The sequence below is a fragment of the Fringilla coelebs genome (assembly GCF_963513975.1).
Source record: "Fringilla coelebs genome assembly, chromosome: 6".
NCBI classification, from domain to species: Eukaryota; Metazoa; Chordata; class Aves; order Passeriformes; family Fringillidae; genus Fringilla; species Fringilla coelebs.
Window position 1 is genome coordinate 25,525,083 of NC_140034.1, and position 25,526 is coordinate 25,550,608.

The 25,526-nt window shown below is 41.8% G+C and overlaps 1 protein-coding gene across 2 annotated transcripts in view; it reads left to right on the forward strand.

Annotated features, from left to right (window-relative positions):
- The first annotated feature begins 285 nt into the window (after window positions 1-285).
- Window positions 286-25,526, forward strand: part of BAZ1A (bromodomain adjacent to zinc finger domain 1A) — a 65,592-nt gene continuing 40,351 nt past the window's right edge. The window contains exons 1-4 of one of the 2 annotated variants that reach the window (XM_084208549.1): window positions 286-324; window positions 1,609-1,758; window positions 8,700-8,978; window positions 21,612-21,755. In XM_084208549.1, coding sequence (XP_084064675.1) covers window positions 1,646-1,758; window positions 8,700-8,978; window positions 21,612-21,755 — 536 coding nt within the window. In that variant the 5' untranslated portion in view covers window positions 286-324; window positions 1,609-1,645. Of the gene's footprint in view, window positions 325-878; window positions 929-1,608; window positions 1,759-8,699; window positions 8,979-21,611; window positions 21,756-25,526 lie in introns of those variants that run through there. The other variant, XM_084208550.1, reaches the window with a different exon arrangement.

A 25,526-nucleotide genomic window follows, 5' to 3' on the forward strand; every position in this document is an offset into this window, starting at 1 on the left:
CCAATGACACTGTAAATGCATTAGTGTTAAAAAAAAAGGTAATGAAAAATGAATACATTAATTAAACCATTTAATGATATTTTCGATGAACTGGAAGGAAAAGCAATGTAAGGGGGCCCACGTACAATCCTCACGCTCATCTTAATTATATACAATCGCACTTTCTGCAAAATACACCCGTACGCCCCCGCCCGCGCCGATAGCACTACGGCTCGGGGGCTGTAACTGAGAGAGCAACGTGCCCGGCCCTGCACTGTCAAACGCCGAAATCCGCTGGGAATCAGCCCCGCAGGAGACGCGCCGGGGCACCCGCTCGCAGGGCAGGTACGAAGGGCAGACAGGGGGTGGCTCCGGGGCCGAGCGGTGGGTCCCTCCGGGGCCGGCGGTCTCACAGCTGCTCGGCGGCCCCTCGGCACCGGCTGCTGCTGCCGCCGCGGGCGGAGGCGCGGGCGGGCAGCACCGCACGCCGCAGGCTCGGCCGCCCCGCCGAGCCGTGACCGCCGTGCCGGGGTCGCCGCGCTTAAGGCGTCCGCAGCCCTGCCCGGCCCGGCCGCAGCGCCGCGCCGGGAGAGCCGCCTTCCCCCGCCGGCAGCCGGGCTGGGCGCACCCCCCGCACCGGAGGTCTCCGGCTGATAATTCAAAAATGGAGGATGCGCCCTCTCAGCCATTAATTAATAATGTAGCTCGCTGTCTTCCTGTGTGACACACGCTGGAAGGCACCGAGCGGCCAATAAAGATGTAGGGGAGAGTAGGGGAAGGCTCCTCCCCGCAGCTCTTCCTGATTGAGGGCTTGAAGAAGTAGATCAAAAACTTCCCAGGAGCCGGCAGAGGGGGGTTGGGGGGGGGGCTGAGGAAAGGGAAGAAACGCGGCGAGGGGGACCGCGCTCCGCACCGACCGAACAGTGAGCAGAGCCTGCGGCCGCACCAGGTGGGCAGGAGGGGAGGGAGCCCCGCAGCCCCCGCTGGACAGGCCGGAGGCCGGGCTACCCCCGCGCCGCGGCCGCGCTGTCCCGCGGCGGCGGAACCCGGCAGCCGCCGGGCCGGGGTGAGGCGCGGGGCGGGAAGGGCAAGAACCCCAGTTAGGCAGCGACCCGGCAGGAAGGGAAGGAAGGAGATAAGTGGTCGGCGCTGCCCCTCCTGGGTGTTTGCTTTGCGGAGAGGAGGAGGAGGAGGCGGAGGCGGCGGGGGAGTGGAAGTTGGTGTCCGGCCCGGCGTGTGTGGGTCAGAGGCGGGGGAAAGGGGGTGACCCCAAGGCAGGGGCGCCGCAGGAGACAAAGCGCGGCCGGGGTATCCCCGAGCCGAGCACGTTGCGCGGCTGGCGCGGGGGTTGCCGCCTCCGCCCGCCGCTCGGCGTCATGGCCCCATTGTGAGGCGGGCGGAGGCGGAGGAAGGTGCCGCCGTTGGTCCGCGCGCAGTCCCAGGCAGGCAACGGCGTGTCGGGCACACAAAAGGCTCCGCCGAGCCGCCACCGCTGCTCCTGCTCGCTCCTGCCTTGGCTCCCCCGGGAGGAGGGACACGCCGGGCCCGCTCCCTCCTCCCCGGGCTGGTGGGCGCCTCTGCCTCGCTTAATCCTTCCGTGTTTTTTATTCTCCCCCGTCCCCCCTGAAGCCGATCCTGGGGCAGGAAGAGAGCCGGGAGCGGGGCGATGCCGCTGCTGCACCGAAAGCCCTTCGTGAGGGTGAAGCCCCCCGCCGACCTCCGGCCGGACGAGCGTGTTTTCTACTGCAGGGTCACTAACGAGATCTTCAGGAACTACGAGTAAGAAACAGCCCCGCGTCGGTGTCCGCGTCCCTATGTCCGTCCTGCGCTCCCCCGCCAACCCCCCCGCGCTCCGGCGGCGGCGGGCAGGGAGCGGCTGAAGCCCCCAACGACTCTGACACCTGGGCGAGGAGGGAGGGAGGAAAGGGGATTCCCCTGATCGCTGCGGGGAGCCTTGCCGGGGGGTGTGAGTGGGGGACCGCGGCTGGCGCCGAGCCTGTGCCCTCGCGAGGGGGATGGGGGAAGAGAGGGCGGATCTCTCGCCTGGGGCAGGGATTCCCCTGCCCCTCCTCGGCGGGGGTACCCCGCAGCCCCCTTCACCCTCGGGGAAGGAAGACAGCCGGCTCCTTCCCTCCTCCTTCTCTCGCTCCTTCCGCGGTGTCGCCCCTGCCCCCGCCGGGGAAGTGAAAGTTGCGCGTGTGGGAGGCGGCGGGCGGCAACGAGCGTCTGCCGGGCTCGGGCTCTCCCTCCCGTCCGCCCCCGCCGGCAGCCGCGTGTCGGCGGCGCACGGCGCTAGGCCGCCCCGCGGAAGGGGCCGCGCCGGGCCCGCGTTCAGCCGGCGCAGCGGGGCCGCCCGCCCGGCGTGTGCCGGTGCCCTATTGTTGTGCTGACGGCCGGGCGGGGGGCACTGGCTGCCAGGCCCGCTGGGCTCCCCGGCCGGCTCCCGCCGCGGTTAACCCCTTGCTGCCGGCCCTCGCCGCGCCGCCCAGGGCCGCGCTCGCCCCGCCTTCGTGGAGAGCTGCCGGCTGATCCGGTTGGAAATGGCCGGCGGGGGAGCGCGGCGCGGGCGCGGGGTCGCTGCACCTGTCCGGCGGGATAGGGGTCCCGCCGCCGGAGCCCTCCCGTGCCGGCTGGGCAGGCGGGCGGCACAGCCGGGGGTTAAACCCCGCCTGACGCCCAGCGAGCGCACCTGTCACATTAGGAGTTTTTTTCCTAGTGAGGCTTTTATCGCTCTTCCCATCCTTTATGTATATATATTTTTTTTCGTTTCCTTTTTTTTTTTTCCACATGTGTACAAAGCTGAACAGGATAGGTGAAATTCCCGTTAACGAGTGAAGGCGGATGGCACGGGTAGTCCCGAACTTGCAGCCACTCACTTCATCGCTTGTAAGAACAATAGACAGAAAGTATTTAGCAAGACGTTTTTCAAAAGCCGGTAAATTACGCGTTCTCACCACCGGTTTGATCCAGCAACATTGCCACCTACAAAAGGCCCCCACATCCAAACTATATTTTTTTTAGAGCTGTGAAGACTAACCAGGTTACATCTAAAATGCTTTTAGTTTACAACCTATCAAATAAAAGCACAGCTAAATCTTTTTCATGTTTAGACTTGTTTTTGTTGTTCAAATACACTTCACTTAATAAAATTTTAAAGAAGCTGGATTAGGTAACTTTGAAGGGTAATGCCTTACTGTTCCCTGAACTATATACTCTCAGGATGCTGATTATGTTGTTGGGAGTTCTGTGAGGAGTATTTTCTTTATAGGGCATATAAGAACCTAACAAGGGAGAGTTGACAGCCTCCTGTTTCTATAGGAATAAGTCCCCCTCCCCTAGCTTCTGATATTACTTTGCTTATTGATATTGAATTGCTTATTCTGATAAGCTGCTTTTCTGGTTACAGTTATTATCACATCATTAGATTACTCTAATATATTTGTTGACACAGGGAAATATGTTTCAGATACATGTAGTTTACTAAAATTTCAGTATGAAAAGTATCCTTTTAAAATGTCTGTCCTCAAAATGTCTGGGGACTATTTGAAGTATTCTGACAGGCTTATTTGTACTGCAGAGGTGTTGTCAATAAGTATGAAAGACCAAATTCCTTACTTAACCAAAGTTCACAAATTAAGGAGTAAATTTAGATGTGTTCACACAGGCGATCCCTAGAAATGTCAGTAGGTGGTTAGCTGGGAGGTCAGGCCTTAGAATGTGGTATTTGGGAAGACTCTACAGAAAACTCAGCTATGCTTTTTTTTTGTGTTTGGGAGTGTGTGTATTTGGTAATGGGTTTGGTTTTGGCTTTTTTTTTGTGTCCTGGCCCTTTTTGTTATGTTGGATAAATTTGGTGCATTGGATTGAAAAATGAACTTTCTTTACCTAGCAAAGTGTTCTGGCACAGATGTGTTCTAAGTTTAGGCTGCTGTTAGTTGTGGCATAATCTGCTGGAGAACATAAGGTTGGTCATCTTTCAGACAGTTTTAAAGATGCTGATCCTTGTCTCTGTTGATTGATAATGCCTTCTGAAAACAATACTACCTATTTATTTGCCTAAGCAAGGGCAGTTAGATTAATAGGGATAGGGAGGGCCCACTTCTTAAAAACTGTATTAGCTGTTTCATGAAAGAAAGCCATCCTCGAAGTTGGAATTCTCTGAATCTACTATCTGAGGGGAGAATTTAAAAATTACAGAGTCCGACTAGATGAAGAGTGCTGTACAGATATATATGATAATCTGAATTCATCCCCTACATCAACTGTATGAATGCTTTTAACTAGTACAAACAGTTAAGACTCAAGCTGGTTTTGTGTTTGTTTTTTGTTGGGTTGTTTGGTGGGTTTTTTGGCAGAGCATAAACTTAGTGGTGAAAAGCTGCTTTCATGCATATGTCAGCTTTAGTAGAGTTGATTAGAAATCATACATTACTATTACTCTTTTCTATATAAGAAATGCTTATACTAATATGAGAAAAATTTGGCAAGACTAGTATTTTGTAAAGTGACTTTCCTATAAAGAATGTATTTCCTCTTTAATTCGAAATACAATCACATAATTTTGTAATCCTTTCAGAAGGGAGAACCACGTCCAGTTATATTTATCCTTGGTAACAGAAACTGGGAAAGCTGATGTTTTCCATGCTTGGTTACATTCCTGGTTAGAGGGCCAGACCAGCACGGAGAGTCTGTGGGGTCAGAGTAGGAAAATCAAGTATGGATGTGCATGAGATATATGGAATGCATGAAAAACATACTGAACCAGTGGGATGTTACCACCAGTCTTTGACATCTTGTCTGTGAAAGTTAATAGCTGATATAGATGTGCAGAGAAAGCTACTATTAAAGTGTGGGAAGTCTTGTATATGAGGATAGTTTGAAAAAGACAATGATGAGTAGTATAGACACAGTGGTAGTAATGTTTCTCATTCTAGAACGTGAGGGGGGGGAAGAGCAGTTTCTCCTCATCTTCAAAACTTAGTGAAACTTCTTTAGAGGTTGACCTGTAGAGTTCTTGGTTACAGTCAAATAGTGATCTTTCAAAAGGCTTTTTAAGTGCCCTTAGTTAAGTTAGCTGAATTTTCCTGTTTTCTTGGAGAGTCACTCATCACTTTTAAGGAATTCCTTAATGCATAATTTACCTACAAATATTAAGGGATAAATGTATTTACGATGGATTTTTTGTTTGTTTTGTGCGTTATTTGTAATGCAAATTCTTGACTACTTCTGGAGACCAAGAGTATAAGAAAACTCTGATCCAGAATGGCAGTTAGTCTTCTCTGATTACCCTCCTGTGGCACACTAAATTACTTGTTCTAACATATGCTAAGAAAATGAATGGAAGTAAATATTTGCAATGAATGCTCCTGAAGCACACTAAAAGTATAGTCAGTCTTAAAATCAAGAGGAATATTTGGCTAGTTCAGGAAAAAGCCAGCCATAATTTCTAGGCTGATTTTTATATCCACTGCAAATGCAGTCAGCACAGAGATTGCAAGTAATTTATTTCTTGCTTCTGTTAATGACCTGCCTCCTATCAAATACCTACTGAGTAGTGGCATTAAACTAGTACTCAATTATTTGCTGATAATTTTACAGTTTGCCTTACCTTGCATAGAAAACTAACTAATTAAATGAAAAGAGGCATCCAGCTGAGAAGTTGGTGTTAATTACAACTACAAAGACAAATTAGTTTTTAGTCCATGCTGCTTGAGTAGTTGAGCTGATGTGGACGTCACCAAGGTGCTGCAGTTGCATTTGCAACTGGACTTCTCGAATACAGATGCATCCTTGCAAGTGACCTTTGTGGATGTGTTTTGTATGAACTTCTTCCTCCATGTTGCCAAGAGTCACAGAGATCCTGAACCAGCAAGGAAGCCCCAGAAAACACAATATCCTAGGTAAAGACGTTGGTAATGCTTGAGATGTGATGTAACAGCAGATGCTCTTGCTGTTGTGAAGTTAAGCTGAATGTAGTATATGATCAAGGACATTATTACCCTTCAAGGAAAGGGAAAGGGTATCACTGCTCCTGTTGCCCTTCCGTGGTTTGGTAGCTGTTGTGCCTTCCTTGTCAAGTGTTTTGTGATAACTGATGTGCCCTGGAGAGAGACAGGGACAGAAGGAGTATATTTAATGGTATACTGTGGGATTTTTTTTTTCTCTCAAACCAAGTTAAAGTGAGATCCTTAAAACATTGCAGTGAAACTCTGCTAACAGACTAAGCCACAGATGGTTTTGATGCACTATAGGTAAAGATAGCTAAATAATGCTTTCAAAATAGAATGTAGCTTTTTTTTCACACTATTTTTTTCTTCCCTGTAAACTCACATGGGAAAAATCCACACAAAACAAAAGAGGAAATGAGGGAGAATGAAACTAGATACACAAAATATGCTCATATGTAAATGGAACATATTTTCTTCAAGTATGTTTCAGTTAAAGTAATCTTAGCATTTTGTACTTGTAATAATAATGGATAAAGAATTTTTAGAAAGAGGTTTGTTGACTGGGATTTTTAAATTATTTTTTCGTTGTTCTTTAATTTTTTTTTTCTCCTCTAAGTTCAATGCTGCTGCTTTAAATAGCATGACTGCCCGGTGTCCCCTCACAAAGAATAACAGCAGCTCTTAAAGGGACGCTGTCTCTGTCTCTCCCTTGCTCTCTGATGCCTCCTTGACTTTTTTTTTAACTTTACTTTCATAATTTAAAAAAAAATTATATTCTGGTACATTTTTTAGTAACTATTTAGAGTGTTTTTCTTTTTCCTGGCTAAAGATAGTTATCAAGAGCCTCTTGGGTAAGTGAGACACAAAAATAGATGTAGAAACACAGCTGAATGAAGACTGAAGTAAGTACTACTTTATCCATTGAATACCCATCCATAAAAATTACTTTATTCTAATACAGAAATATTGAAATGTAGGGCAAGACAAGACCTGAAGAGATCACATTTTGTCTATTCTATCACCTCACAAAAAAACCCAATCCAAACTCACGAAACAGATTTTTGTCTAACCTGTTCTTTAATATGTTTAAATAAGTATAATACACAATAAAGATGCACAAAGAATGAATGACAGCCATCTGTTCTTCATATCTTGAAGAATAGTTTATCTAATTCTCTCTCCTTTGTTCTTATCCTTCTTGTCTTTAGAGTAAGCAGGCCCACATTATCCATATACTGTCAAATATACTAAGTAGATAGCAGGATAGCAGATGATATAAAAATCTGAAATTCTGTAGCTATTAAATATTATTCAGATAATTTATCTATCCCTTCCTCTTCTGTCCTTTTTTTCCCTTTCTTGCAGCTGATGGTTCTTCCTAAAGCATATCTCACTCAGAGGAATCCTGTGCTCATACAGAAAGGATTATCTGAGCCAAGACCCTTCATTGTCCTCAATCTGAAATTTCCATTTTCATTTACAAAATGTTATGGTTCATCTGTCCATCTGCAGTGAACACTGTCATCTGCATCAGTGTCACCGATGAACATTTGTCAGCTTGGGTTTGCAGGGAGACTGCAGGAAAAAACTCATTGTGAACTGTCCAATTCTCTTAACCTCATTACTAGAAATTATTTGAACACGTCTATCCTTTTAAAAATGGGAACGCTCTGGTTTAGTTTTGGGTTTTTTGTGAAAGGAATGAAATGAAACTTCTGTATAGGTATCTCATGTAGCATGCAATTGACTGAAAGTACTGTGTGCTTTGAAATAACTATGTTGGACTGATGAAGACAAAACAAACCTTGGTTTGTTATGTGTATTCAGTATCATCAATACTAATCCATTAATATTTGTAAAGGCAAGTAAAAGCATTGTCTGAACTGGGGCATATTGAAAGATTGCTTTGCTGTCTGATCACTGATCCATAGTACATGATATGTTTTAACATGGCTTTGTGAATAGATGCATCATCTACTTCATTTTGAAAATGTTTTAATAAGTTGCTGTTCTTCTGACTCCTGTCAAAAATGGACAGATTTTGACTAATGAAAGCTCTTCATTCATGATTCCAATATAATAGCTAGTAAGCAAGCAGTAACAATAATGCAATTTTAGCCTTAATTGGAAATGTGTGGAAGGAGGAGAATCAATATTTACTAACGGAACAAGGGAGGAAAAGAATCTGTAGGAAAAAATATTTCAGTGCTTTTTTGTAAGAGCTATGCAAACAGTGAAGGAATAAAAACTATTTAGAGAACTACTTGACATTAATTTTTTACCTCTCCCATCTTTTAGTTTGTGAGTTAAAGCACTCAAAATCTGGAACTTATTCAAGTTGCAACATGTTTCTGTAATCTTAAAGTTATTTCGTGTTTGTACAGTTTTAGGTGCTCATCTTACAAATATTTGTGGAAATGGGGGAGATGCGAGTACGATACGACACCTATTAAACTCAGTGTGATTATTATTATGCAAAAGGCTTTTTATACATGAATATTTGTTTGCAGCATTTCTAGGTCTTGATTCTCCTACTGTAGTCTATAATGAGAGGAGACTTTAGTTGTACAATAGCAATTTACCATGGCTGAAAAATTTCAAATACCCCTTGATATCTACAAACTGTAGAGGAGTAGAGCTGTTTTTGCATTTCACGCTTGTAAAAGATATTTGCAATTTGCTGCTGTATTAACTGTGAGCAAGTTTAAAATGTTAGTCAGAACTGATCTGTTTTCTTTCTTTCTTCCCCCTCCGACCTTTCTTCCTTTCCAGTGATTTTTTTGAACGCACCATTCTGTGCAACAGCCTTGTGTGGAGCTGTGCTGTCACAGGTAAACCAGGACTCACATATCAGGAAGCTCTGGAATCAGAGAAGAAAGCCAGGCATAATCTTCAAAGTTTTCCAGAAGCACTCATCATTCCAGTTCTCTACTTGGCCACCCTTACCCATCGCACCCGCCTGCATGAGATCTGTGATGAAATCTTTGCTTATGTCAAGGATCGGTATTTTGTTGATGAAACAGTGGAAGTACTTAGAAATAATGGTGCAAGGTAAGTATATTTAAAAATACTAATTTTTGTTTGTGTGTCCATTTTTGAACCCAAACTCCAGGGTAATAAACTTCATCAGACAAATACATCCAAGTGAGGTGTGATGCTTCAGCTGGTGATACTATTACTGCGCTTCCCTACTTTAATTAAGAGCAGGATTGTGTTGCTGTGCTTGATACCTTCCCTTAGCTTTCAAGAGGCTCTGGAGATATGACAGTGTTCTCAGGTCTTGACACTGCATGTTTTTTGGTCTGTGTGGTGGATTTGCAAAGGAATGTTGGTTTTTGTGAAAGGTGGGTTGTTTGTAGAATAAGATTTAATGAGAAATTAGGGGAAGATACAAATTTGAAAAACACACAACAGTTTTGATGAATTATTCAGAATTAATGACCAAACTACTGAAAGCTTAAAATAATTGATAAATGTTGGAATTTTACTTCTTAGGTAGTGCAAAAATTGTGATTGCATTATCAGTGAAGTTGGGAATTAATTGTATAATGTTTATAATAGTTGATTACCTGAAATGTAGGTTGATGGGGGTTTCTTCCCACTCAGAGTGTTAGTGAGCGAGTTATTGTTATACTGATATATTTACTGCAAATGTTTTTATTGTTGTCTTAGACTGATTAAAACCTTCAAAAAATTTTAAGCTTCAGATGCATTCTTTCTCCTATCATTGGTACATATGCTCTATAGTATAAATAAGCTTGAGTCTTTCTTTAAAGCAGCTTCTAGGAGAGGTCTAGAAAAGGTTAAAATTTTTCTAAATGAGTTTACAGTTTTACCTAATTGAGGCTTAAGATGTGAAAAAACATGCTTAGCTTGGATGTACCTGCAGCTAAACCCATCAGCTGTTGCTGCTGGGGTTTTTGTTGTTTGTAGGGTCATTTTATTTTGCTTTTTTTCAGGAGGTAGGTGACAGCTTATACTTCAGAGTAGAAGGGACTCCTGTGGGTAGCCTGATTCTTAGTGCACAGACGGGCGTTTGGGTGATAGGAGTGCGCTGGTTCAAAATGGTCATTGGAGAAGTTATTCTGTGTCAGTTTTTGTAGTGGCTGATCCAGATATTATTTATGGCAAAATTTGTACTATACCAGGAAGAAAAATCTCAATGCACTGCAAGAGATAATTTGTAAGGAAATTGGTATGGTTATGTACATAAGGTCAGTGCTTAATAGAAAAGCTTTCCTTCTCTTCACTGCTCTATTCTTTTCAACCAGTAAAGTGCCAGTCTGCAAAGCCAGGATGAGAACAACTTCTGTAGAGTTACTGCCTTCTGTATGGAAAACCTATATTTAAAGTTTCTTTCTCTCTTTCTCATCTTTATACTTGTCAAACGTTTAGACTCATGTTACCCCTGGTATTGCAGTTATTTTACTTAGAGAATAAGATGTTTGTTTGTTTCATTTGTTTATTTAGAAACCTGAATATTATGAACTGTCAGTATTGTGCAGGTGTTTTTTCTTTTGCTCAATGAAATGCCTTAGTATCTTCAGATGTAGAAAGCAGTTAGTTTCCAAAATAATAGCAAAAAAATTGTTGTTCTTCTAAAAGTTTTTTCCCCTCAAGAATAAATCTATTACTTTTCTAAAATATTTGCATGTGTGCTTTGTAGCTTTCCAAAGATGTTTCCAAAGGTAAAGCTGTGATATCATCTTAAGGGAGTGCTACAGTTTTTTTACCAGCCTTTAATTCAGCCTTCTTGGTTACTTGAACTTGGGTTGAGATAAACACAAAATTGTTAGATGTGCATGTTCTACTTTCACTGATCAGTACGTGTATAGGATATAAGCTAAATTTCTTGAGCCTCTGAGATGGATACCATTCAAAGGATTTAAAGTTTCAAATAAAATTTATTTCCATCAGAAATTAGCCTGCTAGAGATTGTATGCTTTAAACTACATAAGTATAAATTGGTGTAAAATGAAGAATAAGCAACTTTCCTTAGCTGATTGTATGCCACTGATATTGTAGATAAAGGTATATCAGGGAACTAGTTCCGACCTTTAATACTAAATCCAGGAAACGCTGCAAATAGCATGGTAATGCAGAGGGACTTTCATGCTCAGAGGTACATAATTAAAGAATACAAAGTGGGAGGAGGTGAGGCGTAGTTATTTGTGTGCCAATTAACAGTTGACTTTGACCTGCATTTTGAAGTACTGCATTGGGGATTAAGTGTTCCAACTCACGTTACTTGTACATTATACGGCTTTCCAGCAGAGCTGTTTGCACGTATTTGTCATTTGCAGCTATGTTTTTGGGATCTTTTCTAGAAAAAATTATCACTGTCCATCTATATTGTAATAGCATCCTATGAGAGCGACAGAATTTGGCAGATCATGAAAACCCAGTTGTTTTGTGGTGTTGTAAATTCTTCCACTGCTTTTACAGTTTTTTGCATGTGTAATGTCAGCAGGATTTTTTGGTTTTCTGAGCTCTATGCATTATTTAATTCCAAGCCTACTACATAATGCATGTGTAACCAAGGCTTGCTCAAACAATTTAAATATTGATATTTTATTTTATAACTTCTGACTTTGCATGTGTAATATTTTCGTAAGATAGATTGCAGCTTTCTAGATTTTGAACAAAATAAGCATTAGGGAGCCCAAACACTAGAAGGCTTAGCATTTTGACTTAATATAATGTTTTTATCCTTGAGCATATGAAGTTGTCTATAATACTGCAAGGGATGACAGCTGATCTGCAAAGAGAGGACAAGTGCTTTGTTCGGAGTCTAGGAAGACGAATGGGTTTTTTGATTGTATGAAACCTGTGTGTTCTGGTTTTTGCAGTGTCTAATGCTCCATTACTTTTTCTGGTCTTATGTCTCTTCTGGTTTCTAGCCTTTTGCTATGCTGCTCAGTTTTGAATTTGGCTAATTCTGCCTTGTTACTGAGGTCTGGTAAGAGGAACTCAGGAGAGTTTGGGATATACTGTCCTCTTGTTTTGGTATGTCTGGTGTCTCCAACAACCGTTATCAACCAGAAAAAAATTGCAGAGAAAGACCCCCACCCCATCCCCCACCCCCATATGCCTTGTTCGAGTGGTCTCTAAAAATTATGGTTATCTGTTAGAAGCAACAAGGAGATAATTCTGCTTGCTCTTTTACCCTTTCAAGTGATGTATTGATTAAAAATGGCCATGTTTCTTGGCTTGTGTCTGACTTTTCTGGCCAAACTGGGGCTTACTTTTCTCCAAAGTGGCAGCTGTGCTATGCTTTCAAACACAAGGTGCTCAGACTTCCAGTTAAAGAAATGTAAGAATTGTGTAACAATGTTCTCCTAATACTGCCTTCACAAAAGACAAAATTGCTATTTGAAATATTTGTCAGAGACATTATAGAATAAAAAGAGAAAACTTAATCTAAAATTAAGTTTGAATTGCTAAAGAATTGAAACCCGTTGGCATTGTAAATATTGTTTATTAAAATGTCACATTGCAGTTTATGGAAAGCAGTTTATTGAAAAAGGCATGGAAATTATTTGAGATTTTGTTGGGGGGAGGATTAGAGCAATATTTCATGTTAGCCATGGTTAATTAAGATGTAAAACAAGCAGGTAATGTTTTAGCTCACACTTTATTGAAGGAGAGGAAATATGTTGATTGCATTACTGGAATTGCTTCCTATATTTGACATTCAGAACTGGAAGTTCAAGACCCATCATGCAATTGTTGGTCTTTTGATTTTCCACAAGGAATAGCATCTCTTGCAGTAACCTGTCCATTTGTTGCTGTCTTAGTACTGTGTTTTATTATTGATACTTGAAACTTGTGAAATTGATTTTCAACATTTTGACATCTGAAGACAGTTAACTGAAAGGTGAAACTATGTGGTATGGAAGGCCTACCTGAAAATAATAACCTCAGCTAATGCCTCAGACATACTAAAAAAAAAACTTGCTCAGCTGTAAGACCTGTTCTTTTCTGCTTGAAGTCAGCAGCATGCTTTTTGGATTTTACAGCTATTTTAATTTATTGGAGGAAAAAGTACATTTACAGCCCATGTAAACAACCTATTGTGATTTATCATCAGTATTCTGAGTCTGGGTGCTATCACAAGAAGTAATGTCCTCCTTTATCAGGATATATAAGTGAGCAGTTTGATAATTAGTTAATTAAACTATAAGCTTTTTGTCTGACTTGAGCAGTAAGGAGATCTGACAACTCTACCTCCACTCTTAAAAATAGCTTATGTGGTGATGTTTTCCCTTCCCCATGTGGAGGTTGGAGCACAACCAGTTCTTGTCCATCAGTTAGTATGGCACTGAAGTAAAAAGTCGGCCACTTACAGACTGAAATAGATGGCATAAAGGTCAGTGTGAAAGAAGGAAGAAAATCATCCAGAAAGGAATATCTTTTTTTCATTGAATTTGACCACTAGATGACACCACTGCAAAAGAATACTTGCCTAATGTCTGTGAGCAAGCAACACCAGCATACTTTTAAAAATGAGCCTACTTACAGAAGTAGATGATGTTCTGTTAGGAAGATTGCTGCATCTGATCGTACATTTGAATAGGTTAAGATCCTTTCTCTGCTTTGAATGATCTGATGCTGACAATTTTCAGGCTGCAGGAAACAGATAATCAGAGATCAAACTTCTTTTCACTCATCAATTGTTTCACTGGTGTCCCAGTGCTTTAGGAGCATTCATTTAGGACTGGATTACCCATTGCATTAGGGTAATTAAAAGATTTGCATACTGTTTTCATCTCTGTAAGTCTTAACTGGGGCACAGGAAGCATGTTGCTGGTCAAGACTGTAGGTGATAAGGAGTTAGGATGGTGGAAGGTAATCCTTGCAAGAGATAAAGTTATAGATAATTTTCCGACTTTTTTATTCAACCTGGCAAGTTGCTTATATCTGTCTATATTTATATATATGTATATTTGTAGTTGTCTTCTGAACATATAATAAGACCACGAGATAGTGAGTGACAAAGTGTCTTGTATGTTTAGACTAATGAGTTACAGAGAATTTAAATTACTTAAATTATAATTACTAATTGTGTGGCTTTTTAGTGGTAATGGTTAAACATGAGTTCCTGTACACAGAGGAAGTTTACTACTTTATTTTGAAGGGTGAATTTGAATTCCAGAAAGTATCAAAACTAGCATGGTGTCTGTGAAACAGCATCTCTGATAGTACTGGAGAGCAGCTTACCTATTCATAAAGCAAATACAGTATGCATTTTTTTAGCATAGCTGTTTAAGGATCAATCAACTTCTGGCCTGGAAAAATCACATTTAAGGAATTTACTTTCCACTGCCCTTAAATCCTTTGTGGTGTAAAAGTTAATTTGTTGACTAATAAATATATTTGTATTTGACTAGTGGAAGCTATGAGATGATAATATATGGGAAAGAACCTGCAACTCCTTTCTTATGGGTTGTTAAAACAGGTGTTGCAACAATTGGGACTGCAGTCTCTTTAGCTCTCATTCTCACTCTCTCTATTTTATAACTATAAATTCAAAGGTAAAGGTTTTGGTTTGTTTTATTGCTTACTTGTTTTTAATCAGTACAATGTTATGAATCAAAGGCTGGCAGTCAAAATGATACATATACCAGTGTAGTAGTGTCCTAATTCTGCAGGAGACAGCTGATACAGCAGTCTGTACTTGCTCCTGTCCTAAGCAAAACCATGTTTCTTACTAGTTTCTTTGAAACATACAATCTTAATTATAACTTGACAGACAAATGAAGATGCTAAAACCCAAAAGCCTCAGTTCTTTCTGTACTTTAAGAAGCCATAATGTGCAGAAAATCTGTCTCCTTGTTGTGTGCTTTTGTTTGTGCGTGCATTAAACAGTATCAGCTTAGTGAAAGATGTCACTTACTCCTTCATATCTTGTCCCTCTTTTACCTCTCTAATTTCTCTCAAGCATATGAGAACTGTTAGGACGAGGGTATGAGTGACTGCACTTACTTGATATTTGCTTCTTAAAAACTTCCTAAAAACTGACAAAACAGAATGGTAGTATAGCTTTTTGGTGCTTTTTAGCAGTTGCTACTACAGCTTCTTGTATTACTCTTATGGGGGTTTCTGTATTCAACTAACTTTATATACTGTTAGAAAAAGTGTGCTTTTTTAATTTTGGCATTTGAAAAACATTGCTTTCATTTATGTGTCTTAAAAAGTGAATTTGCTTCTGACTCACTGATCATTGTGGGTTTTATTTTAAAAGTTGGCTTCAAAGTGTTGCAGTGCTCCCCCGCTGTCTCATTGGAAACAGCCATGTGCCATCCAAGGGATAGTTTTTGTCTGCTTATCATAAAGCATAAAGAGACACATTTACAACCCATCTGAGCCTTCAGGGTATCTTGTTTTTTTGACTTGAAATGGGGACATAGCTGAATACCAGGCTATTATTTCTGTCAGAGTAATTAGTGCCAGCCAGATCAAAAGCTGGTGTGCAGAATGCTCAATTGAGGAGCTGTGAGAAGTGGTCTCTCCTCTCAGAACCTCTCTAATGCCAGCCTTGGTTGGATGTAAAGGCCTGCTTGGCATTTGGGAAGAACTTTACGGGGAAGCGAAAGTGCCAATAGTTGCAGGCTCAAGGTTTTTCACTTGGTATCCTGTAATGGTTTTGGCCTGTTACATAGTAGAGTGCAAATTCTCTACTCTTGTTTAAATTGTGTTCTTCTACTTCTCCAGCAGCAGTAGATGGAGATACCTGGCCTGTTTTGCAACTCATAATAGCTTACATGTCTTTGAGTTGCTGAGATGAATGAAAGAATTAGTTCTGGTTTATTTCATTCCAAAGCGGAAGGGGAAAGGCTGAGGAGTATAGGTAGTGTGAGAGAAAACAGACTGGTGAAGTCACATCCTTCAGTCCCTGAGAGAAATGCAGTGGATGGAAGTTGGCAAGAATCAGAGAAACCCTGACCCTCTCACCATCAGGCAGAAGGGGGGGACCTAAAAGGTATGGGTGAATGGAAACAGGTCCCTGCCCAGGGAGATAGGACAATTCCTCCCCAGCCTCCCTTTCCTTTCCAAGTGCCCTTGCAGAAAATGTATGAAGCTCTGCAATATCAGGGTCAGGCAGATAATAGTAGGGATGAAGATGAAGTTCTCTCTTGGAGCTTACCCAGAACAAGTCAGTCAGCCAGATGGGCCACAACTTGGGGTGTTCAGAAAGAAAGAAAGGTGATTGTAGGTGATTCCCTTTGCAGGGAAACTGAGAGCCCCATATGCCAGCTGGATCCATTCCACAGGCAAGTCTGCTGCCTCCTTGGGACTTGGGTAAGGGATGTTATCAGGAGACTCCCAGGACTAATTGAGCCCTCTGATTATTACCCCCTTCTAGTTGTTGTGCAGGTTGGCAGTGACAAGATTGATGAGAGAAGTCTTACGGCAGTCAAAAAGAACTTCAAGGCACTAGGGCAACAGATTGAAGGAACAGGAGCACAGGTGGTGTTTTCTTCAAACCTTTGGTAGCAGGGAGGAAAATGCTGAAAGGAACAGGAGAACTCACCTGATCAACATGTGGCTTAAAGGCCATCAGTGGTGTTTTGGCTTTTGCAATCATGGGACAGTTTCTATGGCACCGGGCTGCTGGATACAAATGGGGTTTGCCTGTCTAAAAGTCAGGGGATGATGTTGGCAGGGATGATTGAGAAGGCTTAAAATTAGGTTTGAAGGAGGAAAGGGATAAGACCAGGCTTGGCAGAGATGAGCCTGAGTGCAGCTTGCCAGTGTTGGGGTTGAAGTCAGTAGCCCAGCTGAAGTGCATCTATATTATACTGACTCGGTAATGTGTGAGCCATGTTGGAACATGCAGTGTTAGGGAGATGAGCCAGGGTCTCCTAAGGTATTATAAACCAAAAGGGAAACCACCAGAGAAATATCTCTAAGGAATTCAGAGGTGTGCTTCTCTAGGAAGGTGACACAGCTGACAGCCCAGCTGAGGGTGCCTTTGCATCAAACCACGCAGCATCAGCAGCAAACAGTAGTTGGAAACCACTCTGCTGCTAGAAAGCAATGACCTTGTTGCCGTTACTGAGACACGGTGGGACAAATCCCATGACTGGCCTATGACCATCAGTGTCTACAGGCTGTTCAAAAGAAATGGGAGGAAGAGAGGCAGAGGGGTTGCCCCCTACATCAAGAGGTGGATTGAGTGTAAAGAGTTGTCTCTGAAGAACAGCCATGAGCAGGTTGAAAGCCTGTGGGTAAAAATCAGATACCAAGGCAACAAAAGGAAGCAAGTGGTTGGGGACTGCTTACAGGCACCCTGATCAAAGGGAGCCTATTGACAATGCCTTATTCCTTTGTGAGGAAGTATTGCTGGCTGCAGGAACCATTGCACTCACAGGCTCTTGTCCTTGGGGCCTTCAACCACCCTGACATCTGCTGGAAAATAGCACAGCAGCCTGGATGAGTAGGGACCTGATGTTCAGACTAAAGAGAAAGAAGCAAATACATAGACAGATGAAGATAGTACTGACAGGTGACCTGGGAAGAGCAAGGCAAAGCTGGAATTGAGCCTTGCAAAGGATGCAAAGAATAACAGGAAGGGCTTTAACACGTGCATTAACCAGAAAAGGAAGGTCAAGAGGGTGTAACCCCCCGATAAACAGTGCTGGAAAACTGGTAAGAATGGATGAGTGGAAGGCTGAGGTAATCAAAAAATTATTTGCCTTGGTCTTCAATGGCAGTCTCTCTTACCCCACCTCTTGAGTAGATGGACAGCTCTCCATCCTCCTCTGCATTTATTTGTGGTCAGTGTTTGTGTCTTGCATATGCCCTAGTTCTCATCCAATCCTTCAGTGAGCCGCTTAAAAGTAGGTGATAATGACACAAGTGAACCCAGTGTTTCACATTGGGTTTGGGATTTTTGGTTTTGTTTTTTTATGTATATTTTTTTTGTTTAGTTGTTTTGTTATGTAGTTGAATCCAGCTTCATGACAATTAATAAATGAAAGTGATTGCCAGAGCTGCAAAAAGTGAGCGCCATGTATGTGGCTGGAAAGAGGAGTGGCATAGGCAGATCTCCCCGTTTGACAGGAGCCATTAAGTCATCTCTGCATCTTTGTGGAGCAGCAGCCTAGGCTGCAAATGCAGTTTGCTTTTCCATACCTTCAACCTGCCTCTTCCTTAGAGTTCTGGGAGTGACAAGGTTCAATCAGACTTCAATTTTCTCTTAGTTGTAGGCTCTTCTAAGCACAGCCCAGAACAGTTTCTGCAGAAGGAAACTGAGCTGAGTTTCCTGAGGAACTGTCCTGTGCCCCAGTCTGTAGTCTCTAGCCGTTGGGTTGCTGGAGTTCTGTTCTTTTGCTTGTGCAGCTGACCAGCCCTGCGCAACATTCGTGGAAATCAATGGAAGTTCTCAGACTTCATTTGAGGGAGAAGATACATTTTAAAAATAAATTATGTTTGTGATACCGAACTCTGGCTTTGTGTTGAAAACCTTTGGACTCCTGTGTTGTTCTTTGTTGTTTTGGTTTTTTTAAAAGAATAAAGATAAAACCATAAGGCTAAGCATTTATTGGAGCCCTTACCATAAGAGACCTCAAAGATCTTAGTTTCTGAGCCTAACAAAAAATAGATCTGTAAGCATGAGGCCATACTTTCAGTGAGCCAGAAGACTCCACTGTTGATAACAGCCTGTAGTGCAGAAACAGGTAAGCAAAATTGTTTTAAGTAAGGTCTGAGCTAGAGTTCCTGCGACAGTTGTGTTCAAGTTCCTAATGGTTCTATTCTCAATTTATTTTGAAAGCCTTTGGGATTCACTCAGTGTGACTCTAATCTTTATTGTAATTTGAAGAAAGTGCTTCCTGACTGATGGGGATATTTAGGGTACATATTTATGTACATTGATGCTGCTGTCTTTTTAGATTGAGTTGCCCCCAGATCTTATTTTATGGGGAATAGTGAGCATGGTTTGACATAAGCTGTGTAAAGATCTTGAAGTTTTTTTTTTTAGGAAGTAATTCAAGTAGTATGCTTCATTTAAATGTCTTGCTTCAGCTTTCAGCTTTGTTTTATGTGCCTTATAAAATAAGAGTTGTAGGGAGTGAACTCAGGAAATTACTAGGTTTTGAGAAGAGCAGACCACTTGCACTAGAAACGGTGTTTTTGCCACTTAGTCCAGGGAATTGGTGCTGTTAGCCGTGACTTGACTACAGGCTAAAAACATCATTCATAGATTATTTATTTGATGACAGAAGGAATGGTTGCATCACTGTCTTTAATCTCCTGTCCATCAGTAAGCATTAAATTGCACAGGATTGTGCTTTTATTGCACTAGGTAATGTGGGTTTCACTTGATTCCTTCCCCAAAGGTTTCTGGTAATGATTTGAATGACATAGAAGATGGAGTATCACTTCCTTTCTGAGATAGCTTAATCTGTTAGTCATTCTTCCTGCTGAAAATTAAAGGGGAAGGGGGTGGGAGTGGAATGCGAATCAAGCATTTAGAATATGTAATTTCCATTCTTAGAAAAAGAGATGTGATGCCCTGTAAATGACGGGGCTGCTCGGTGGATGAGCAGGTGAAGTCAGTGTTGGAAAGCTCCTGGGTGATCCGAATGTTGAAGTGTTTTTGTGCAGGAGGACGGCCCGGCCGTGCGTGCGCTGAAGCCTCTTTGTCAGCGGGCCCCCGGGTGGCGCGGTGGCTGTGCCGTGTGCGCCCCCTCTAGCGGTGAGCGCCGCAACTGTACCAGCGTGTCGGGAGCTTCCGCCGGTTCTCCGTGAGAAATCAAAAGTGGGTCTTCATTTGAGTTGGACTCGCTAGGAAATGTATTTTATAATCTGAAACAAAACTAATTCTACTAAGAAGTCTTCTTTAATGATATGATCTTTGTTGGATTTTAAAAAACCCAGCCTAATAATACGCGTTCTACCATGCAGTTGGTTCCATATAATTTAGCATGAAGACGTAACTGTGATGTTCCAAATATTGGAAAACCAAGTTGCTGATAATAGACTTTACTTAGTGGACTCAGAGTCTGGTGCTGGGCCAGGCCTTAATAAGCCTTGTGGGACTTGGATTGATTTTGTGAACAGTCACCAGGTTCTACCTCCCCTATACTTGGACACTCTCGGCTCTTTATACAGAGTCTGTTTAGATTTTTTACAGATAATAAGCTTGGTCTCCACTGTCTGGGAAGATGTCTTCCAGACCAGCCAGCTTTGGAAATGAGATAGGCTGCATTGGAATGGCAGTGTGCCTGTATTGACCCTGTATGCGCTTTCTCTTGGCCAGCAAGTCCAAGTGGGCTCAGGCTGCCTCTGAGTTCAAGCAGCTCTTGTGTCCCCATGGATACTGTAAACATTGGTCATATTGTTTTCTTTAGGTGTATATAAGGATGTAAATAGTTTTGTTGGTTTTTAAAAATTAAATTATTTTCCTGTTTTATTTAATAATGTGCTGGATCATGCTGGACCTCCCTTCCTATTGGAGAGAGCAGCTACAGGGTCTAACTGCATTACTGATCCTTGATAATGTCACAACAATACTACCTAGCATATTTTAATGTTATTACGTTATTTTAATTCTTTGGGGTTTTCTCTGGCTATCACCATCTTTTCTTTCCCTTTGTGTATCCCCAGTCTTTTCCATGTGTGCAAGTTTTGCGCACTGCCTGCTCACAGAAAGACGTGTTCAGGAAATATTTTGATATTGCTTCCTTTTTGCCAATGTTCAGTTCATTTAGAATTTGTCATAGATTTCGTGAGGTTTATTTGTTTTTAGCCTAAGTGTGACACCACTAGTTCAAGTCCAGGACTTCATATAGTCTTCATTTTACATATTTCAAGTGGAACTGCTTGGTGCCCTGAGAAGAAAGTTATTATGTGTTCTTTTCCTCCATGCTTTGAGCTTTTAGTGGTAGAATGTGACAACATCCATTGACTACAGCAGTTAATTTTCATGAATCAAACAAGGCTTTTGCATGTTAAACTAAATAATAGGAACCATGGAATTCTAGAAAGGGGTGAAAGTTAGTGGTTAAGAACCAGCTTATAGTACAGTTACCCAGCATGAAGTGCTGATTAATTATACTTTTTGATATGTAGTTAATTCTCCCTTTTATAACTAGCATTCAGGATGGCAAAGGAATAGGCTTGTTTTGTCAATTGTGTGCATGCCAGATGGAGCCTTAATATGTGTCAGCAGATAAATGGGCCATTATTAAGATTAGATGCATAATGATCATTTCAGCCTTGTGTATTTAGGTCATCAACAGTAGTAGAAGTTGATCGCTTACAAGTGTAAAAATACTTCAGGATCTCAAAATCTTTTGCTTTTCTTAGACTGCTATGAAAATAACATAGGAATTGTGTTGTCTAGTTTTAAAGTAACACATTAAGCTAACTTTTTTGTTTACTTAAATGAGAACTGAAGAAAAACCTCACAACCACAAGTAACTTGATCTGTTTTCCTGAGTAGTGAAGCTGATGGCTGTGTAAGCAGATGAATTTGTCCATTTATTAGATGGTGCTTATGAAATAAATATTTTACCTAGTATTTCAGTTCAAGGCTCTTAGTTACTTCCTTAGTGGACAGTACAACGTTTAGTTTTATGTGTTTTATTAAAATAACATCTGCTACAATTTTAGGCTCCTTGTAGTATTGAAAGTACAAGTACTTTTGCATTAATAAATGTCTGTGTTTTATTGCAGGTTGCAGTGTAAAGTTTTGGAAGTCATAGCTCCAGCCCATCACAATGGAATGGCGAATGGCCACACCAGCAGTGCTGATGGGGACACCATTGTCATCAGCGACAGTGACGACTCAGAAACGCACAATAGTTCTGCACAAAATGGGTACGTGATACTTTTACTGCATGTCATTCTGACTGGGTGGAAATGAGATTAAAGCCAGATGTGTCAGAGTCTGACTGAAACAAATTACTTTATCTGTGTGGATTGTGAGTGTTCAGACAGCTGAAGGTGACAAGCTGAACCTTCAGAGGTGCCAGTTCTGCTAATGCACCAGAAAACTGCATTATGAGAAATGCTGTACCTACAGAATAATCATTGTTTATCTCTTTGCAATGACAGTGTTTTTGCTGAGCAGTGGTGGAAGAGCTGTGTGTACCTCTTGGTAGTTCTCTGTGCTGCTGCAGCAGAAAGTGCAGGTGTAGCAGAAAGTGCTGCAATTGTGCAGTTTGGTATCGCTTCACTTCCATCATGGGGCTCAGAGTTGAGATTACTGTATGACAGGAGAACACACTTTTACTGGAACTCTCTGGAAGGTCTTCTCAGAGACTTCTTGTGTTTGTGTCCAAAAAACCAAAAACATACCAAGTTTTCTTCATTGTGCATGTGTCCATATAAATGTATCATTGTATTTGATGAATTTCGTTATAATGTTAGGTGCAGTGAAACTGTGTGTCTTGTCTTGAGGAACTTTTTATGGGCTGGAGTAGCCTAATAATATTGTATAGGAGAGCTTCTAGGTTGTAACTGTGTTGTTTATTGTGTTGGAGTGTCCCTTTACTGAGCAGTAATTGAGCCTATCCTAGCAGTATAATGAGAAGAAAGACTTCTGTTTCATAGGCATGATGATGAAAGAGGAGTATTTGAAGAGGGTCCTAATCTAGGATCCAGCAACATACAGGCTTTGCATGAACTGTTATTGACTTTACGTGGTCACATGGATGCAGAAGTCAATCTTGTTGATTGCTTTATGATGAAGTCATGTCCTAACATGCCTAGAATAACTAGGGTAGAGCTCCTCATTTGGTTAAGAAAATAACATGGGATAAATAAATTTGAAATTTCTTTGCTGTCTCTTGAAGGCAGTGTCTAAGTTGTTCATGATGTATTTGAAAAAATAAATGCATTTTCAGTATTCCAACAGGCATGTGGCATTTGAAAGGAGGTTATTCTTGGAATTAGGCAAGTATGCATGGAGCTGATGGTAGGATTGATCCATTATAGTGCTGTCACTTCCATGGATGCAGAGCTGGTGGTAAGACTTAGTCTTGCACTCCCAGTCAGTCTGTGGTTCTCTCCAGCTGATTAGTTATTTTGAGAAGGGAGGGAAAATAATTTCTTTCTCTTAGAAGGGGAGTTCTTGTGAGAATATACAGGCTTTTGAAGCAGTGTTATGTGACATATCTAACGTTTATGCTGCACGTTAAATTGCAAACCTCTTGTGTCTTTAAAATGCTTACTGTAAGTTCTAAGTGAGTCTGTTCATAACAAATGTGAGAGTGTAGTAAAAGTAATTTTCTAGATATATTCTAGGTATATGCAGACTTGAAAAGTATTGTTTGCAGTGTGTGTAAAACCTATCTGTACGTAAAGCATTGTCATGAATTTTTGTATGCTGGCATATAAGATTCTTTATACCATTGCTCAAAACAATGAAATCCCGCTGAACTGAATGACATTGTTTTGCAGCCCTAATCTTTCAGAGACTATATTTGGCTGTTTATGGAGAGACCTGCATGCAGAGAGTATGGATGTTAGTCACCTTGGGACCAATGTCAAGTTGATATGTGCAGGACAGTTCTGCCTGAGCCTGCACACAAATCTCCAGGTTTTGAGACCCAGTCTTTGTGCAAAGCTGCAGTGCTGTTAAACAATGGTACAGCAGATGCTGTACCAGGGTGTTTGTGAGGGAGGGGGAGGGGAGCACAGCACAGATTGATGGGCCATCTGCAAATATTTTTCCTAAAGAATCTGTAAGGCTAGAGAATCTTAACTGAAAATAGATGTCATTAGAGATCCCAGCCTTTCTGTGACCCTAATTCTCCTGTCTGTGTAGGGCAGAAATAGCTGTGTAGTCTGTACAAATGTTCCTCCTGACCTTTTCTGTTGTGTTCTTCAGTAAAAGTTGGGGTGGTAAAGGAAGAAAGAGGCTATGATGCTCTTACTTTCCCTCAGAAAAAACAGGCTGTACTCTAAGGCCTGGCTTACATAGCAAAAGGTAGCAAATCTTTTGAGTTCTTAAAACATTTCTGCTATGCCCTGGGAGCCTCTGGTACCATAGGATAGTGGTCACATGGAATAGCAGTGTTCACACCTTAAACTGATAGACTTTTAAAGGTAAAGTTGAACTCTTGTGTTGGCTTTAGCACTCAGCAACAGCCTGGAGTTTTGAGGGGCTTTTGCTGCCAAATGCATACAATTCAGCTGCAACTTAATTATTCATGTCGTTCCTTTTGCCAGGGCCGTGAGTAGTGTGACTCATCAAGCATCATCAGAAATACTAGAAAAAATATTATTGGTTTGCTGGCTGGTTTATGGCAGTAAATTTGGGTGTTCAGTTTGAATTGAAGATTAATTTTGGGGAACGGCTAATTGTTTCTGCAAGTTTTGGGATACAAGAGGTAACAGTTTTTGGAAATAATGTCGGTGTAACCTTACCATCCAGGCTTTTACCATCTTCAAATGAGTTTTTAATTTTATTTGGAGAAAAAAAATTATGAACTGGGTATGTCAAAATGTGAGCATAGCTTGTCATTAAAGCTATATAATATCTTCAGTACAGTAAATTTTTCTTCATCTGTAATTCTTATCTTTCCTTTCTTCCCCTCTCATTCCTACATTGCTTGAATCCAAGAATGATGATGGATTGTCCTCTTTATGTTATAAGGAAAAACCAAAGTACCTGGATCAAAGGCACCTTAAAATCTTCACCAAAAAGTTAAAAGTCAGGATTTTGTTGCAAAGTGCTGTTGTCTTGTCCCTAGAATGTTGTTCTTAACAGTCCTCAGGTTGCTCTGTTTTGTTGTTGAAAATACTGCAGAAAATATTTGCAATTCCAAATGGGCAGTTGTTGTTATTGCTCAGTACAGAGTTCTGTGTCAGTGGCAACCTTCAAAGATGTGCAGAGGCAGCCTCGCCATGGGGATCAGTTTGCTGACAGGTTACCTGCGTAAGGCTTGCACTGGAGCATGGCAAGACCATAAATGACTGTTATTTACCTAGCATTCTTCAAGGGAGTTTTTTCCATTCCCACATTTAGTGAAAGAGAAGAATAAAAGCCACTGCCTTTTTCTGGAAAAGTGGGACAGCAGTCATTTTAGCGCTTCAGGACCGCATTCTGGATCCTCCAACTCTCAATATTTTTCAGTGCAGTTTTTCAATTTCTGTTAAATACAGTAAGATACAGGTAGCTGTGGCAAGACTCAGACCAGATGGTGCAGATAGGTGTCCTGAACAAGGTAATGCAGGAGGATAAGGTGGAAAGAACAGGGTTTATATGGAGAAAAAGGAGGCTCAGGGGGGGACCTTAGCACTCCCTACAACCACCTGAAACGAGGGTGTAGTTGGTCTCTTTTGCCAGGTAGCAAGTGACAGGATGAGAAGAAGTGGCCTCAAATTGTGCCAGGGAAGGTTTATATTGGATAATAGGAAAAATTTCTCCACTAAAACGTCAGGCATTGGAATAGGCTGCCCAGGGATGTCATGAAATCGCCATCCCTGGAAGTGTTCAGAAGGCCATGTGGCACTTGAAAATGTGATTTAGTGATGAGCATGGAGGTGCCAGGTTGGTAGCTGGACTCAGTCTTAGAGGCCTTTTCCACCATTAATGATTCTATGGTTCTAAGGTCTTGGAGGTTACTTGGTACTGCTCCCTTA